This window comes from Macrotis lagotis, chromosome 5, assembly GCF_037893015.1.
Source record: "Macrotis lagotis isolate mMagLag1 chromosome 5, bilby.v1.9.chrom.fasta, whole genome shotgun sequence".
Classification (NCBI taxonomy): Eukaryota; Metazoa; Chordata; class Mammalia; order Peramelemorphia; family Peramelidae; genus Macrotis; species Macrotis lagotis.
Genome location: NC_133662.1, coordinates 56,321,938 through 56,339,244, shown reverse-complemented (window position 1 = coordinate 56,339,244; position 17,307 = coordinate 56,321,938). Strand labels below are relative to the sequence as shown.

Here is a 17,307-nt window from a genome sequence, read left to right as displayed (position 1 = left end):
ACTGAGATGATTCTGAAAGAAAGAATGAGGCTGGTGACTTTGCCCAGCACTGCCTCACTTAAATCCAATTCACTTGCAAGTCAAGACAAAACCCTCCTGATGTCCTTGGGCCTTTTTGAGAATGAAGGACTAACAACAGCAATAGCATAGTACTGTGGAAAGAGCATTAAATTTGGAGTACAAAAAAAAGACATTTCAAAACTTGCCTTTGGTTTACTATCTGTGTAGGCCTTGGCAAGTCACCTGATCTCCCTGAGTCTCTTATTCCTCCTCAGTAAATTGAAGAGGTTGATCTAGATGATCAATAAGGTCCCTTCCTTCTGACTCTGACTCAGTGATCCCATGAACTCAAGAAACCATTTCCTTAAGTATGATTTCTGCCATACTTCTTTCTATGTTCTTTTATCCTTAGTAGAGATGGAAACTGGCAAATGGCCCTTAGAAAATGTTTCTTTATATACTCCCTGAACTTCAGTTATGTATTTCTTATTTATTAACTAAAAATTTGGGAAGAAAATTCAAGGTAGCAAAATGGAATGCTGATGTATGTTGTAGCTAGTCATGGTAATGAAAGGGTCTAAGCACATCTTGGGCATTTGAAATGAAGATCAAACAAGGAGGATAATATCATGCAGGTAAAGTGCAACCTTTAAATAGGAGTGAGTAAGCAATTATTCAGCTCCTACCTTAGGCTAGGCACTGTGCTCATTTGAGATTTATAAAAGCAATATAAATTATATTTTATATACATATATAATTCTATTGCATTTTTGGAGCTCTAAGGTGGTTTTGAGTTCTTGAAGGCCACACCAATAAAGCACATCTCTGGCATATTGCTTCAAACTAGAAAAACTTTGTCAATTTGAGCATCAACTTATTTAAGTCTGGAAAGACTTAGGGGGTAAAATGTTGACCACAAGGTGATGAATTTGAAAGGGGCCACAGCAATGTATGAAGCCATTATGCAAAGGTATTGAAGGGTTGTGCTCTGTATCAGTGGAGGGACTATCCACCTTGAGTGGGGGAATGCAGCAATGTATGAAACTATCTACAAAGTAGTATTATGATCTATATCAATGAAGGATCTATCCAAACTTGATGAAATCACAGATCTGTTGAAATGGAAATATTAGAATGATTCAGATGAATTGATTGACTTCTCAACTTCCATTTTTATTTTGTAAAAAGGGAATACTAAATCTTTAGTCATTAATGGAGTGTTTGAGATCCCTGGAGTTATAGATACATATAATGGTAATTTACTTGCCCATAGTTGCAGAAACTTAATTAACTGGATTTTAAAAATAAAAGTGAGCTTGAATGAATAATGTTCTTTCTTTTTGTAGTCAGTAATAATTATAAGACCAACTCATTTATATAGCACTTTACAAATTTTTTTATATTAACCCAAAGAATTGACAAGTGAAAATATTTATTTTTCGGGCAGCTAGGTGGCACAGCAGATAGAGTCCTGGCCCTGGAGTCAGGAGCACCTGAGTTCAAATCCGATCTCATACACTTAATAATCGCCTAGCTGTGTGGCCTTGGGCAAGCCATTTAACCCCATTTGCCTTGCAAAAAACCTAAAAAAAAATTATTTTTCTAGTTTTTCAGATGAAGAACCAGAGGTTTAAAGTAAATGACTTGACCAAAGAAATTTGCCTAGTAGAAAGTTCAGACCTTGAACACATTGACCATCTTCCAACCATCTATCAATTGAAAAGAGAGAGACGGAACATATTGGTACTATTACCATTACAATATGACATTTATATATCTCTTGGTCATTCTCTGGTTAAGGAGTAAATTAGGTACATAGGAAAGGGCACTAGCTTTTTTTTTTTAGGTTTTTTTTTTTTTTGGTAAGACAAATGGGGTTAAGTGGCTTGCCCAAGGCCACACAGCTAGGCGATTATTAAGTGTCTGAGACTGGATTTGAACCCAGGTACTCCTGACTCCAGGGCCGGTGCTTTATCCACTATGCCCCCTAGCCGCCCCCACTAGCTTTTTTTAGGTTTAGAAAGTACTATGGAAATATTATCCCATCAACCTCACAGTAACTCTGAGAGGTAGGTGCTAATATATATGACATTTAATAATTAATAAATTATATATTATTAAAACACAATATACAACAACATACACATTATCATAACTAATGTATACATCTTCTGTAAGGGACATATTTAATATATCTATATGTAAACATGTATATGCATATACATTTACATGTATACACACATATATTTCTGTTAGGAGATGTACATAATTATTTTAGTCTCCTTTATAACATCCCTCTGAAGCAGATATGATCAGGATTCAGTTTAGATTCAGAGTGTTCGAATTTTACACAACCTCTTCTTTTTAGGAGTACAAGTGATGTGTGTTACCAAGTCCTTGCTGGTTGTACACATAAATCACAGACTCCTTGATAGGCAAAACTTAGTCTGAATCTTTGTACACACACACACACACACACACACACACACACACACATATATATATTATACATGTATAATAAATAGTGTGACTGGTAGGTAGTAATTATTCAGTGTTGTTAGTTATATGTAGGTTATTTGGAAAATTTATGGTAAGGGTTAAAAATTAGATAAGCAGAAGAGAGCCAAAGAAATATAGAATGTTGAACTGAAAAAGATTGTAGTGACCTTCTTGTCCAAGTTCCAGGTCTCATTTTTAGATGACAAAACTGAGGCCCAGAGATGTAAAGTAACTAAGCTCACATGGATCGTAAATAACAGTTCTGTCATTTAGACCCAGATCCTCTGATCTCCACTCCACCATGAAATTTGATGGGGTCAAATTGTATAATGCCTTAGTACCTATCTATCTATAGTATAAACCTTTCAACTTCCTATGAGCTAGATTGTAATCGTCAATCTCTTAAGATTCCTCCATTACTGAATTTTCCGATTCCATGAAGAATCTAAGTAGAAGTGAACTGTAGGTGGTTGATACCTGCATTTGATTATTTCTTAATTTCTTGAAAACTAAAGCTACCACATCAAGGATAATGCACTTAGATTAGATCCATTAGGGAGACTCCTTTTATGGAAAGTTGTTTCTTTTATGTATAGTCAACCAAGTTTGTGAGCTTGGAATCTTTGAACTTCAGCAAAAGGATATCTTGGCAGCTTATACCCAACAACTCATTCTCTCTTAGGTTTTCTTTTGAAAACTAGAATGTAAATTTATTTAGCATACAGAATTAATATATATGTCAATCATACTTTGTTATGTAGATATAGTTATGAATTCATTGATGTAGATTATTCTTCCTTTGGTGCAGATCTATCCATTCCTTCTTAGTTCATGTAACTCTCTTCCATGCCTTCTCTGAAATCCTCTTCTTGGAGGCTACTCAATGTACTAAGGACCTTCCTCTAGATTTCTTGACATAATGTGCTATGGAGTATATGTCCTGTCCACCAATCAGGGGATCACAGCTTTAATTATTTCTAATAGTAAATCTCATGCATATTATGGTCAGCAGAGAAGACATCAAAGGACCAGAACTAAATTTCATGAAAGGGAGAAGATATTAGCTCATTCAGAGAGAGTATTGGGAAAAAAAGATGGGAAGTTACCATTTGGAGTGTCCAGCAAGGACAAATAAAGATATTTCCCAGGATCCCATTGGTTCAGTCTTCCTGAAGTTCTTTTGATTAGGCAGAAAACGCACAAGAAGGAAAGAATCTCTTAGCCTTTTTTAGTCCTCCAAAAAACTAAAGGAACTCTGAGAATGATGGAGGAGAAAGTGCTGTTTCAGTTTTTCTCAAAACCAAAGTGAGACAAAAATCATGCAAAAATCATCTTTTCCAAAAAGAAACAGCAGTGAAAATAAGAAAGAACAGCTAAGAGTGAAAATGAAAAGAAAGTAGGAAGAAATCATCTCACTGATCAAAAAGAATTTATCAAGGCTCTCTGTTGCCTTGGTAAAAAATAAAATGCCTTTGGACTTTTATAGCCTTTTATAACCTTGGCCATTATTACCTTTTCACTCATCTTTGCAAGTCATTCCCCTCTTTGATTCAGTGTCACAGATTTCTTTGCTATTTCTCAAAACAATTCCCCATGTCCTGAACCCAGATCATTTTCATTGACTGCCCCATTCTTTGGACTTTCTTTTACTTATCATTACCTTCTGACCTCCTTGACTTTCGACAAGTCTTCAAAGTCTACCTTATATGGGAAGCTTTTCCTATTCCTCTTTAATCTTAGTGCATTCCTTCTGATATTATCTCTAATTTATTGTTTATATATCATGCTTGTACCTAGCTGTGTGTATGTTGTCTCCCTCATTAGATTGTCTCCTTGACACTGGGACTGTTTTTGCATTTCTTTTTATATTCAACACTTAGCAGTTTAACCAGGACAGAGTAAATGCATAATAAATTCTTGTTGACTTGGCATGACTTACACTGTCCTGGGGATATAAATATCGTGTTTGTGTTTGTGTGTGTGTGTGTGTGTGTGTGTGTGTGTGTGTGTGTGTGTGTGTGTGTGCACTCATTCCTTCAGACATTTGTTTATTCTCTTAGATGAACAAAAAATGTTTTCAGAGTATGAAGAGATCTTACAAGCACCTATGGACAGAGACTCTGCCAAGTTCTGTCTTGAATTATAGATTGACTTTGTATAGTTTTTCTGAACCTTTTTAAAAATTTCCATTTTTGATCCTGAATAAAGTTAGTTCCAGAAACTATCAATTCCTATAATATATTTTCATGCTATTTAAGTGATATAAGAATCAGACCTTTGGTTATTCACATGGGAATTGTTCCTCTTTTTTTTTTTTAAAGATTTTATTTATTTTGAGTTTTAAAATTTTTCCCCTAATCTTACTTCCCTCCCCCCCCACCCCCCCACAGAAGGCATTTTTGCCAGTTTTTACATTGTTTCCATGGTATACATTGATCCAAATTGAATGTGATGAGAGAGAAATCATATCCTTAAGGAAGAAACATAAAGTATAAGAGATAGAAAGATCAGACGATAAGATATCAGTTTTTTTCCCTAAATTAAATGTAATATAATTCTTGGTTTTTGTTCAGAATCCACAATTGTTTCTCTGGATACAGATGGTATTCTCCATTGCAGACAGCCCCAAATTGTCCCTGATTGTTGCACTGATGGAATGAGTGAGTCCATCAAAGTTGATCATCGCCCCCATGTTGCTTTTAGGGTGTACAATGTTTTTCTGGTTCTGCTCATCTCACTCAGCATCAGTTCATGCAAATCCCTCCAAGGCTTCCCTGAATTCCCAACCCTCCTGATTTCGAATAGAACAGTAGTGTTCCATGACATACATATACCACAATTTGTTAAGCCATTCCCCAAATGAAGGACATTTACTTGATTTCCAATTCTTTTCTATCACAAACAGGGCTGCTATGAATATTTTTGTACAAGTGATGTTTTTACCCTTTTTCATCTTTTCAGGGTATAGATCCAGTAGTGATATTGCTGGATCAAAGGGTATACACATTTTTATTGCCCTTTGGTTGTAGGAACTGTTCCTTTTAAGAGAATAATGTAGTTGTCAGAAAAGTTCTGCCCCTTACCTTTATGAGGCTGTTTCTCTAATCCTTTCTTCCTCTACTGTTTATCAACCTGGGACTGAGTCAGTAGTCTGATGTAGTACTCAGGACCATTATTATTGTTTCAGACTTTCTTTTATAAGAATTCCAGCAAGCATCCACTAACAGTATTTTTGGGAATTCACCTCTATTGGTCTTCAACAAAATTTATGCATAGAACTATCCTTATAGGTAACTTATAATGAGTGATATTGTTGTACAGTCATACTTGGCCCCAGGATTATAAAATGCATCTTATTTTATGCATACATTCTCAAGAAAGGTATGATTTATTTGAGTAAAATTGAGATAGAAGTTTAGATGTTATAATAGGAACTCAGCAAGTGGCTATTTGTCCTGTTGCCAAATTATAATCCTGTACTTAGAGTTTGGAGCTTAAAAAATCAAAGAAAGCTTGTCAAAAATTCTTGATGTTCTGCTTGTCTGATTTTTCTCTCCTTTGGTAAATGTCCAGTAATTAACTTCATGAACTCAAATATTTCTCTTTTCATTTCCTTTATCTACATGATTATTACAGAAAATTAATTGCTGTGGAGAAGTATAAAGCAACAAGCAATGAAATAAATTTCAAAATGAATTACTATAAAAAGCACCCTCTTCCAGGCCTTTAGGCAGAGAACATGACAGAATTAATGTAGTTTTTCCCCCTCCTTAGTGATTTTATATTTGGGTATTGCTTCCAGGATTTTCAAGGATTTTTTTACACTGCCATCTCTACTCCCAAACTAATGTTGCTTAATAATTTCTGTTACAAAGTGAATAATAGATGATTCTCAGAATATATTATTTACTCTTTTGTTTTTTACTGTCAAAAAAGAAAGTTATGGTTATTAAGTTTTATTTTAGTTGTCAACCTCATCTAGAAATGAATAAAAATAAAGAAAAATTTTAAAATGGAAAAGACAAAAATAATTTTTAAATGAAATGCCAAACATATAACTTAGACAGATACATATTTGACCATGTTTTTCTAAATTCAGCTATAATTCAATGATCAAAATGAACTGAAATAAGGTAAATGATTATAATTTTCATTTGTGTAAACATATTATGGTGTACAAAGTATATTATGTATCTAAATACATACATAAATGCTGGACCTGATATCAAAAAGAAACTAGTTCAAATTTGATCTCAGGCACTTACCAACTATGTGACCTTAGGCAAGTTATTTAAAAACCAGTCTGCCTCAGCTTCCTTATCTGTAAAATGGAGATTATAATAATAATAACCCTAGTTCTTGGGGTTAATAAGAATAAAATTAGATAAAATTTGCAAAGTGTTTTGCAAACTTTAAAACTATAAGTGCTAACTAGTTATTATCTTATTCGATTCTCATGACAGCCCTCTGAACAAGTTGCTTTGATATTACTGTCATCTCCATTTTATAAATCAGGATACTGAGACTCAGGTGAAATAACTTGACTGTGATCACACAATTAGTAAGTATTAATGGTGGGATTTGAACTCATATTTCTCTTGACTTCGGATTTAGTGTCCTTTCCATTATACTATAAATGCTTATCAATACAAGGAATATGAGATGATGATGATGATGATGATGAGGTATCTAAAAATTATAGGACTTACACAGTTTCTTAACAATGGATTTAAGCTCCCAACTCCAAACAGAATTTGTTTGGCATGTGAATGTGAATTAATAGCATCTGAATAAATGTATTTTCACAGGTTTTAGAGGGAAAAAAACACCTTTGAGGTCATTTAGTACTTAATAAGAATAAAGAAAAGTTTGCAAACAGAAAAGATTAAACTAAAATTTAAATACAATGCGAAATATAGAAACTTAGGTACATATTTGACCATGTTATTCTAAATTCAGCTACAATTTAATAATCAAAACTAGCCAAAATAAAGTGAGAAGCTCCTTGTCTTAATTCACACAGCTGGTTTTTGACAAAGTCAGGTTCTGACTCAACATCCAATTAACTTCTACTATTACACTCATAAATTTCTTCTACCAGGGGCAGCTAGGTGGCGTAGTGGATAAAGCACTGGCCCTAGAGTCAGGAGTACCTGGGTTCAAATCTGGTCTCAGACACTTAATAATTACCTAGCTGTGTGGCTTTGGGCAAGCCACTTAACCCCGTTTGCCTTGCAAAAAAAAAAAATAAATTTCTTCTACCAATAAAAAGAATGAAGACACAGGCATGAATGATACATTATAATCAAAAGGATAAATAAATTTACTCAAGCATTACTTTGAGAATATCATGTGTTCCTTGAACTATGAATGTTCTGTCTAGGAAGCAATTACATTTTATTTAGCACAAATGAAAGGAGATAAATGCACCAGGTTTCTAGGTGGTAATGATAGCAATTTGTAGAATCTCTTCTGAGGAGCTTAAAATATTTTACAAACATTTCATTAAACTGAAAATATTATTGTAAATAGGGAGATGGCAAGAGTTCAAATATCATTTCCATTTTACAAATACAGAAAATAAATATAGTTACCATTTGGATGGTGGAGCCAAGACAAGAATGCATATTCTGCATCTGACTGTACTTAATTATGAAGACTTTTATGTCATAATAAATTATCTCTTATTATATTTACAGTATGGAGATAGAGAAAGGCAATGAACTATAACTGATGTGTTGAGCATTGTGATAAACTATTTAGTCCACTAGATCAGACAGATTTTTTTTAATATAGAGAGCAAAAATTGAATTGATCACAATGTCCTTGCCAAACAAAACTTATTAATAGATTGATTTAATTTCACAGCCCATAAACTAACAAAAGTCATTAGAGTTTGCTATTTTTTGAATAAAAATATGGAGTTGTATGTCTATGAATCTATTTGTACCATTAATTTGGAAACATCATAGCAATATTTAATGTATTTAAATGAAATTGCTTGCATAGCAATTTACCAAAGAATTATATGAGATAACATTGATATCATTTTAAAAGGGTTTGACAGGACCTGATGGATCACCTGGCCCAGTTGGTCCAAGAGGACAAAAAGTAAGTTAAAAACCTTTTCTTAAATGTTTAAGACTTAATTCTTGAGAAAATTTTCCCTAAGTATATCAGTTTAGTTTTCAAATAATGGAAATAATTCTATTGAAGGAGAAATGTCTTTGAAAAAGTGTACAAATGATTTTTCAGTTATAAAGGTGCCATTATCTTATATAGGTAAACTTCATAACCAATATATCTACCTACATATATATACATATAACACATAATGTTTATTTTTATGAAAATCTAAATAAAAAGGAATTATTTTATTTTAGGGAGAACCTGGGGTCCCAGGATCACGTGGATTTCCAGTAAGTAAAACATTTTAGATGCTATATGAATGAATTAAAAGCCTAATAATGTTTAATCCTGCCTCTATGATGTCCCTGATGAAATGTTTTATATGGAAATATAGTTAAAGTTTTGACTGGTAAAATGAATATTCTATAGCAATTAATTGCATGAGATTAAATGGAACACCATCCTGAAATTTATTGTAATGGGATTTTACTTCTTTCTGTGAGTGAAATAATTCTAGAAAAATTTAAATCTGCAGCAGCAAGTGCAAAAATGTACAATACAGTATTTAGGAGCTGATGGTTACTATTCAATGTGCTTAAGTGGTCCTCTTCTAGGAAAACCAATCTTTTTTATGGAAGAAAATCATTCTTGCATAGCTCCCTGAGAAAACCCATACCCTGTGATAAACCAAGAGCAGAGGTCTAATAGTCATGAATAAATTGTGGTACCTTTCTTTAACTCTAATGAAAAACAGTTTTCCTGGGAATTCTTATCCTGTTCTCAGACTTGTCATTTCCACATTGTACCATTAGGCTGAAATTTACTGGTGGGGCTAAGCCGTCAGGATAGATCTCTGTAACACAGAAAGAATAGGCTGGCAGGGGTGGCTAGATGGTGCAGTGGATAAAGCACCAGCCCTGGAGTCAGGGGTACCTGGGTTCGAATCTGATCTCAGACACTTAATAATTACCTAGCTGTGTGGCCTTGGGCAAGCCACTTAACCCCATTTGCCTTGCAAAAAAAAGAATGGGCTGGCACATTACTTCTCATCCACTTGTTCTTTGTTCATAAATCATTATTTTTAGTTTAAAATTCTGCATTCTCTTCCCTTTTCTCTGAGCTTGCTATAGTATATCTTATCATCTATTCACTTTCCTATTAGACTTTCATACACTATGAATTATTTTCTGAAGTATTTACTTGCACTACTTTTTCTCCAACCAAATCATTTGATTAGTAAAATATGTAAAATCCAAATCTCTGTTAATTTGAAAACCATTGACTAGTAGTCAACAAATATGTTTTCATTTCTTTTTAGGAAAACATATCACTTACATTTTTTTACCATATAAGTTTGGTTATTCTTTTTAAGAAAGATGTGCAAATGAATGTAACTCTTCAGTAAATAGTTATAAAAACACATCTAATTAATAACATTTTTGAAAACTCATTACTTACCTTTGGCTCTGTCTCAACTATTATTGATTCATTGTCTAGCCCAGTAAATAATGGTAACTAAATATTTACTTAAAGAAAGACTGAATGAAGGAGTTAAATAACTAGCCAATTCACTTAAAATAATCAACCTAATTGCTTGTTTTGCTCACTGTTTTCTTTCTCAGCCTCTCTTTTTATCCAACCCCCGCTATCTTATCTTTTCCACCCACCCTTCCATCCCCCATTTCACCTACAGCTCCAAGAGTACTCCCAACCCCCCAAAATCAATCTACAGACCCCCTCTAAAAGTCCCCCTGTTTCTCTCCTTTCACCCTCCCAAATATCTATCTATGCACCTCTCTAAAAGTCTTTGTCCCATAAATTAAAAAAAAAACTGAAACTACTTCATCTGCAGAATCCCTAGGTATTTTACTGAATACTTCAGTTTTGAAGATTTAAGAGAAACTCACATAATAAAAATCATTGACGTTTGTCTTGCATTTCATTGTTTCCAAAACACTTTTACACACATTATTTAATTTATTTAGCTTGTCACAATAACCTTAGGAGGAAGGCAGGGGACAGGTCTTTCTTCTTTTCCCCCTTCCTTATTTTGCAGATGAGGAAACTGAAGTTCAATAATGTTGTATCTTACTCAAGTTCACATGGTTAGGAAGTCTGTACAGTGACGCATGAAGTTCATGTTTTCTGATTCCTGCTATGACTATTGTAATGGACTGTGCCATACTTTGCTAAGGTAGCAGGAAAGATGATAGATTCTGAGATTTTCTACCTGGAAGAAAGGGTGAAAAATAGAAAAGTAAAGTGCCAAGAAAGATATCAGGAGAAAAAAAAATAAGGAAATGGTATTCCAGATAGAGGATTTGACAAAAGTATCTAAGTAATACAGAACAGAGACATGACTTGATTTAAGATCAGATTTTCAATATGGGAAAGTATGTGGGATGCAGCATTTTTAATTCTCATAACTACTGTAGCCAAAGAAGTCTATGGCATACATTTTCATTTTTTTAAAAAGGGGGAATCTCTCTTCTTAACCACAGAAATGATTTTTTCTGTGCTTCATAAATGCATAGAAAACTTTTTATTTAACCCAAGTTTCTTTGGAACTAATATATTGCATTTGTGAATTTATAAAAGTGGGAACTGAATATATTGGATAAAGGGATAAAAAGTTGATCTCAAAGCCAAGAAGACCAGGCTTCATATTTTACCTCTGACCCATACTGTATGTCTCTGTGACTCTGGCTAGTCACTTAATTTCTTAGTTCTCTACTCAACCTTCTGAGACTGCAATTTGAAGATACTGAACTGCATTAGTAGGAGGAGTTTTATCACGTGGGAATTTCCTCATGAGTCATGTCAAATTCAAATAGAAAGTGATACCTAAAAACCCACAAATTAACATTATACTGTGTTTTGTTTTTTTAAATTTATTTTGATAAATATTTTTCAATTACATTTGAATCTAATTCTGCCAGCCCTGGGGAGTTTTGCAGGCGTTTGCAGCCTGGAAGTTTGAAGCCTCAATGACCTATCCCAGTGAAAGGACAGACCCAATTTCTATCCTATCTCATATTGTGGTCATAATTATAATGAAAACATGTAAAAATAGCATTTTAAATCATCATCAAATGTGACACCCCTATGAATGTGAATTATAGCTGCTAATATTTTGTAAGCAAAATTGTTTGACTTTAGTGTCATTAAAAAAGAAAACAGAAAGAAAACATTTTAAAAAGAACATCTTGCGGATTCTTCCTCTCAAGACCTCTTCTGTTGCCTCATTATGATGTACAAGTGACCTTTAGTTCTTGAAGATTATGCCAACTGAGCTCAAGCTCTGTCAAGTTCTATTATACTAAAAAGACTTTTAGTATCATACTGGCAACAGATGACAGACTATTTGTGTCATCCAAAAAACAGCCTGCTGCACTTAGCAAGTATAGTTCTTGGCACAAAAGTGAAAGAACTTAATAAATCCTTGTTGAGTGACTGACTGCAAGATGATAACTCTTTTTCATCACCACAACAAATGAGAAGCAGTGGTGATCTGTGTCATTAGAGGGAATACCCACACCACTGAAATCCTAGGTCCTTGAGGTAATGAAATATTGGATAGAAAAATCTAATTAGCTAGCTTAACCCCCTCAAGTATACTCTAGGAACTAAATCTTTTAGAAATGAAGATTTGTATGACTTTCTTTGACATACAACTCACTTCCAAATAAAAAAGAATTAAAACATATGTATAATGTTTATCTCTGATGGCATGGCATAATTAATTTTTTAAAAAAATTTTGATCATTTTGAACTTAAATGTGAAAAGGAAGAAAAGAGAGAGAATATTTCCCACATACAAAATACAAGGTAAAAAAGGACTCAATATAAAACCATGAATTTTCATTTCATGCTATTTACTTTTTTTAAACCTAGATAATAAATATTCTGCATTATTTCAAATTCTGCTTTTCTGTGCTCCCTTATAAATTTTCTTTTTGTTTTCTACTGTGCACTTTTCATTATTTTTCTCTCTCCCTTCCTACTCTGTCGTAGAGATATATCATTAGACTTATATATGTATATTTATATATATGTATATACAAATAGACTTATAAATATAAAACCATACTATACATGTTTCTATTTATCAGTTCTTTCTCTTATGGATAGAATTTTCCTTCATAGGTCTTTGGTAGTTCATTTGAGTATTTATAATACTCAAAATGATTTAGTCATTCAAAATTGTTCTTAAAACAGCAATACTGTTACCATATACCACCTTGCTCACTTTACTCTTACTTATTTCATTCAAGTCTTTCTATTTTTTCCTAAAATAAATCAGTTATTATTACTTTTTGTGCAATGGGATTCCACATAATTTGTTTTTAAGAACTATCTCCATATGTCTATTTAGATATACATGATAAACTATATTATATAAAACAAATAAAATTTTTATTTTTCAGGGTCGTGGCATTCCTGGACCACCAGTAAGTATCATTTCATAGAATATTTAACTTTTTTAAAAAGGTGAGGTTAGAAAAAAAGAATGTTCCATATTTTACTCTGTTTAGCTTTATTCCATAAATAATATTCTGCCCTGAGGTAATCTTATTGATAACATTTCTTTTGGTGACTATAAATATTTCCCCATTATTTTGTGACAATCCTTTTATGCTATGTGTCTCAGGGTAGAAATTTGCTTTTGGATTAGTTTATGAAATGTCTGGTCCACATAGAGCAGTTGGTCATTTATGGAATGTGTTACTATCTCACTGGGAAACCAAACTCCTAAGATCTCACACCACTAAATTAGATTTTAAACATAATTTGGCAAAGCATTTTTAAATCATTAACTTTTTAAAATTTATTGTTATTAGGGACCTCCTGGTGCATCAGGACTTCCTGGAGAGCTTGGTCGCGTGGGACCATCTGTGAGTATCATGGATTATTTTCAATAATGTTTGTTGACTTGTTAAAAGATATCAGTTAGGAAGAAATTTTTATAAATTTGCATGATTCCTTGAAAACTTGCTGTAGAAGTATTACTTTTAGTTCATAATATTGATGGGCTCTTGGAATAGGAGTATCACCATACTTTTATGGGCAGCTTTTTTCCAAAGGTAACATATCAGGGCAGTTAGGTGGCTCAGTGGATAGAGCACCAGCCCTGGAGTCAGAAGTACTTGGATTCAAATCTGGCCTCAGACACTTAATAATTACCTAGCTGTGTGACCTTGGGCAAGCCACTTAATTCCCATTTGCCTTGCAAAAACCTAAAAAAAACCCCCCAAACCAAGGGTAACATATCCTTATTTTCATTGTTTTGGCAATGCTTTAAAGCAATATTTCTAAAACCATGGTCCAGGAATGGGAGGGAGGGGGTGGTTCATAAGTTCAAAGTAATTTCCATAATATTACTGACATTTTAATTTCTAATATAATATATATCTATAGAAATAATCTATGTTAACGGAAGCCCTTTTTTAGAATATAAAGGGGTCCTGAGACCAAACGTTTGAAAACTATTTGTCTAGTATTATTAGAGCAGCTATTACCACATGAAGTCAAGTAACTTGCTAGAAGTTCTACAATTAATTAATGTCAGATTGAAATCTCAACAGTGAATAGAACATAATGGATAGAATGCTGGGCCAGGAGTCAGGAAGACTGAGTTTAAACCTAGCCTCATACACTTTGTAGCTGTGGGCAAATCATTTAATACTGGTTGCCTCAGTTTCCTCATCTGTAACATGAACTGGAGAAGGAAATGACAAACTAGTCCAATATCTTTACCAAGAAAGCCCCAAATAGGGTCATGAAGAGTTGAATGTGACTGAATAACAAGTCTCTTAATCACCAGGCCAGGTTCTTTTCTTTAGATTATTTGTATGAAATGAAGAATCAATAACCTAAAATTATGATCACTTATATTAAAGTATCATGAATACAATAAAATAGTAATAACAGATAATTTGTATATATCATAAGGTTTTCAAAACATTTCAAGTCCACTATCACATTTGACTTCTGCAACAACTTTATGGGGGAGGAAGCATGTGTATTGTTCCATTTTTACAGATAAGCAAGCTGATGCTCAGAGAGTTGAAGTAACTTGCTTAAGATCTCATGACTATTAAATAATAGAGCCAGAATCAGAATATACTGGAGTCAGCTTTAACTTGACTTCTGAGAAATAGTTATTACAGTTTCACTGTGGTTATTTCTACTTTAGAAATGGACAAAGCTACAAATTAGGACTTTATTGTTTTGTTTTCTAGACTTAAGAGTGTTACTAATGAAAATTAAAATTTAAGAATGTCATACATACATTCTTCTTCTTTCCCAGCTGATGGTTAAAACATTTAGCTCACCTCCATCAGAATTAATCTAGGACTTTTATGTAAAAAGACAAGGCTCATTATATTGCTTTTTCTCTACCATGTAGAACCACCAAAATAAATCACATTTACATACATTAGGGTTAACGTTTGCGATATCAATTAAAAATTGACAATTATCAAATTGAAATCCATGTGTGTTATTTGGCACACTTTATATGTGATCCTCTTTGTTATCAAAGATATAACTGTGTATAAAGAACGCTTTACATATGCCAAAGCAAAAATTTTAATGTAAACTTTTATAATAAGCATTTCAAACTTGTTATAGTAACAACATATGAATGTTTAAAATTTGGAAACTCCATAAAGGCAGAGACTGTATCACCGATTCTTCACAGTACTACCATAGAACATAGTTTTACAATTGGTTAACTCTAGATTCAAGACTGAAAGGCAGAAAATTACACCAAAGCACAGCAGAGAAGACAGAAAGGGAGAATAAGGCAGGGTAGCTGTATTGAAGTTTGTAATGAGGATTAAAAAAGAGGTTTAGGAGAAATGAGGAAGAAAGATTTGGAAGAATAGTAAATTATGATCAGAGAATGGACTTTCAGAGATAAAAATTTTGGAGATAGAACAATTTTAGGTGATGGGAAGGTTAAGGCAGAGTGGGAAACAAATTTGAAATAATCATAAAATGGAAATAATTCAAATTGCTGTTAATGGCTACTTGTGGTAGATTAGGAGGAAGAAGGAAATCACATGCCATAGGTAAACTTTGGGTTCATGATAAGTTAAAATACATTGCCTTTTTCATAGTTTACATGGAATTTTCTAAGTTAATATTAATAACAGCTCAAGAAGTGAATGAAATTGAAAAACATTGGCATGAGGCAAGTGCTTACTACAAAGACTAATCTATTGCTCATCTAAGGCTAATTTTGTCATGATGAAGGAAATATTTTTACTACAATTAAGTATTAACAATTACTATCAATAATTGCTGGTTTTTATCAATAACAATAAAAATCAAGGAAAAGATTTTTTTCCTATTTTTCCTTTGTATCAGATATAAAAATACCCTATCCAATAGAATTGACTTTTCTATTTTTCTCCATTCAGGACTAGACACATTTTATTAGTCTGAGAGATGGAATTCATTCATTATCTTGCTTTTGTTCTATGGAGATTGTTAGATTAGGGAGAACTCATGGATTTCTTTACTTTGAACTTTAGATGAGTTCTGTGGGTCTCATCATTTCTTCTATGTTATACTATAAGTTGTCATTTGTTTAAACATTTACTTGCTATATTCTCAATATTTAGGGTGACCCTGGGAGAAGAGGACCACCTGGCCCACCAGGTCCTCCAGGACCTAGTGTAAGTGTTCTTAGACTTGTGATCTTCCCATAGTCCAGAGAGTCAAACTTGCCAAATGTAGCTATAAAGTGAACAAAGAAATGAGTGTAAACATAAAGCATCATTGTTAGCCCATATTTACAGTAAGTCTCATTTCTCAACGTGGCTATCTCTTATTGAAGACAATTCTTTAAAGACATAAAATTATATAAAATATATTTTACAGTATAAATTTTTAAAAAATAAGTTCAAGATAGGTGTGATGGGGAATTCATTCACTTTCAGGGATCAAACCTCCTTTCAGTCTTGATGGGAGAGAACTCTCAAAGTATGAAAAAACAATTATTGAACTCCCTAAAAAGACAAGTTCTATGCTTAGGAGATTTGGGATTTCCTAGGACATTCCTAAATATATCACATTGCCGTTTGTTACTCTGTCTTGTGAATCACCCAGTATTTTCATTTATTGACAGATGCCTCTTTGTCATCATTTGGCCATGGATGTTTAAGCCAATTATATTTGTTTAATTCGAAAAGTTATGAATCTGAATATTCTGTAATTTTTGCTCCTTTATTTTACTTTAAGGGAACAATTGGACTGCATGATGGAGATCCACTGGTAAGATGTTTGCAATATTTGAAAAAAATTGAATCAGTCAAAAACAACATAATCCTTCTTTAGGAAGGTTTGTAGAAGCAGTCATTTTCATTTGGTATCTGAATGAGCAAAAAATTCATATCCAAGCACAGTTTCCTAGTGGATAATGCAAGATTTGACTGGTTCTTTTTTTATGCATGGAATTATCCCATTCTTATTCCATAATCCCAATCAGAACTGAATCTATATTTGTTATTTCATTGCCTCTTTTCAGTATGAGTTTCCATAGTAAGGAGGGTATCTTTTCAGTCAAAGGTCTTTGTAATTTAGGAGGTGAAAATGAGATAATTTCCTTAGTGCCCTATTTTACTTTTAGTTATTTTTGTGTCTGGATCTGTGATGTTTTTCAGTGTAGGA

General features: G+C 33.1%; 1 protein-coding gene across 3 annotated transcripts in view; it reads left to right on the top strand.

Annotated features, from left to right (window-relative positions):
* Positions 1-17,307, top strand: part of COL9A1 (collagen type IX alpha 1 chain) — a 122,121-nt gene that overhangs the window by 33,023 nt on the left and 71,791 nt on the right. For all 3 annotated transcript variants that reach the window (XM_074190189.1, XM_074190190.1, XM_074190191.1), the window contains 6 exons: positions 8,557-8,610; positions 8,883-8,918; positions 13,056-13,079; positions 13,470-13,523; positions 16,260-16,313; positions 16,879-16,911. In XM_074190189.1, coding sequence (XP_074046290.1) covers positions 8,557-8,610; positions 8,883-8,918; positions 13,056-13,079; positions 13,470-13,523; positions 16,260-16,313; positions 16,879-16,911 — 255 coding nt within the window. The remainder of the gene's footprint in view (positions 1-8,556; positions 8,611-8,882; positions 8,919-13,055; positions 13,080-13,469; positions 13,524-16,259; positions 16,314-16,878; positions 16,912-17,307) is intronic.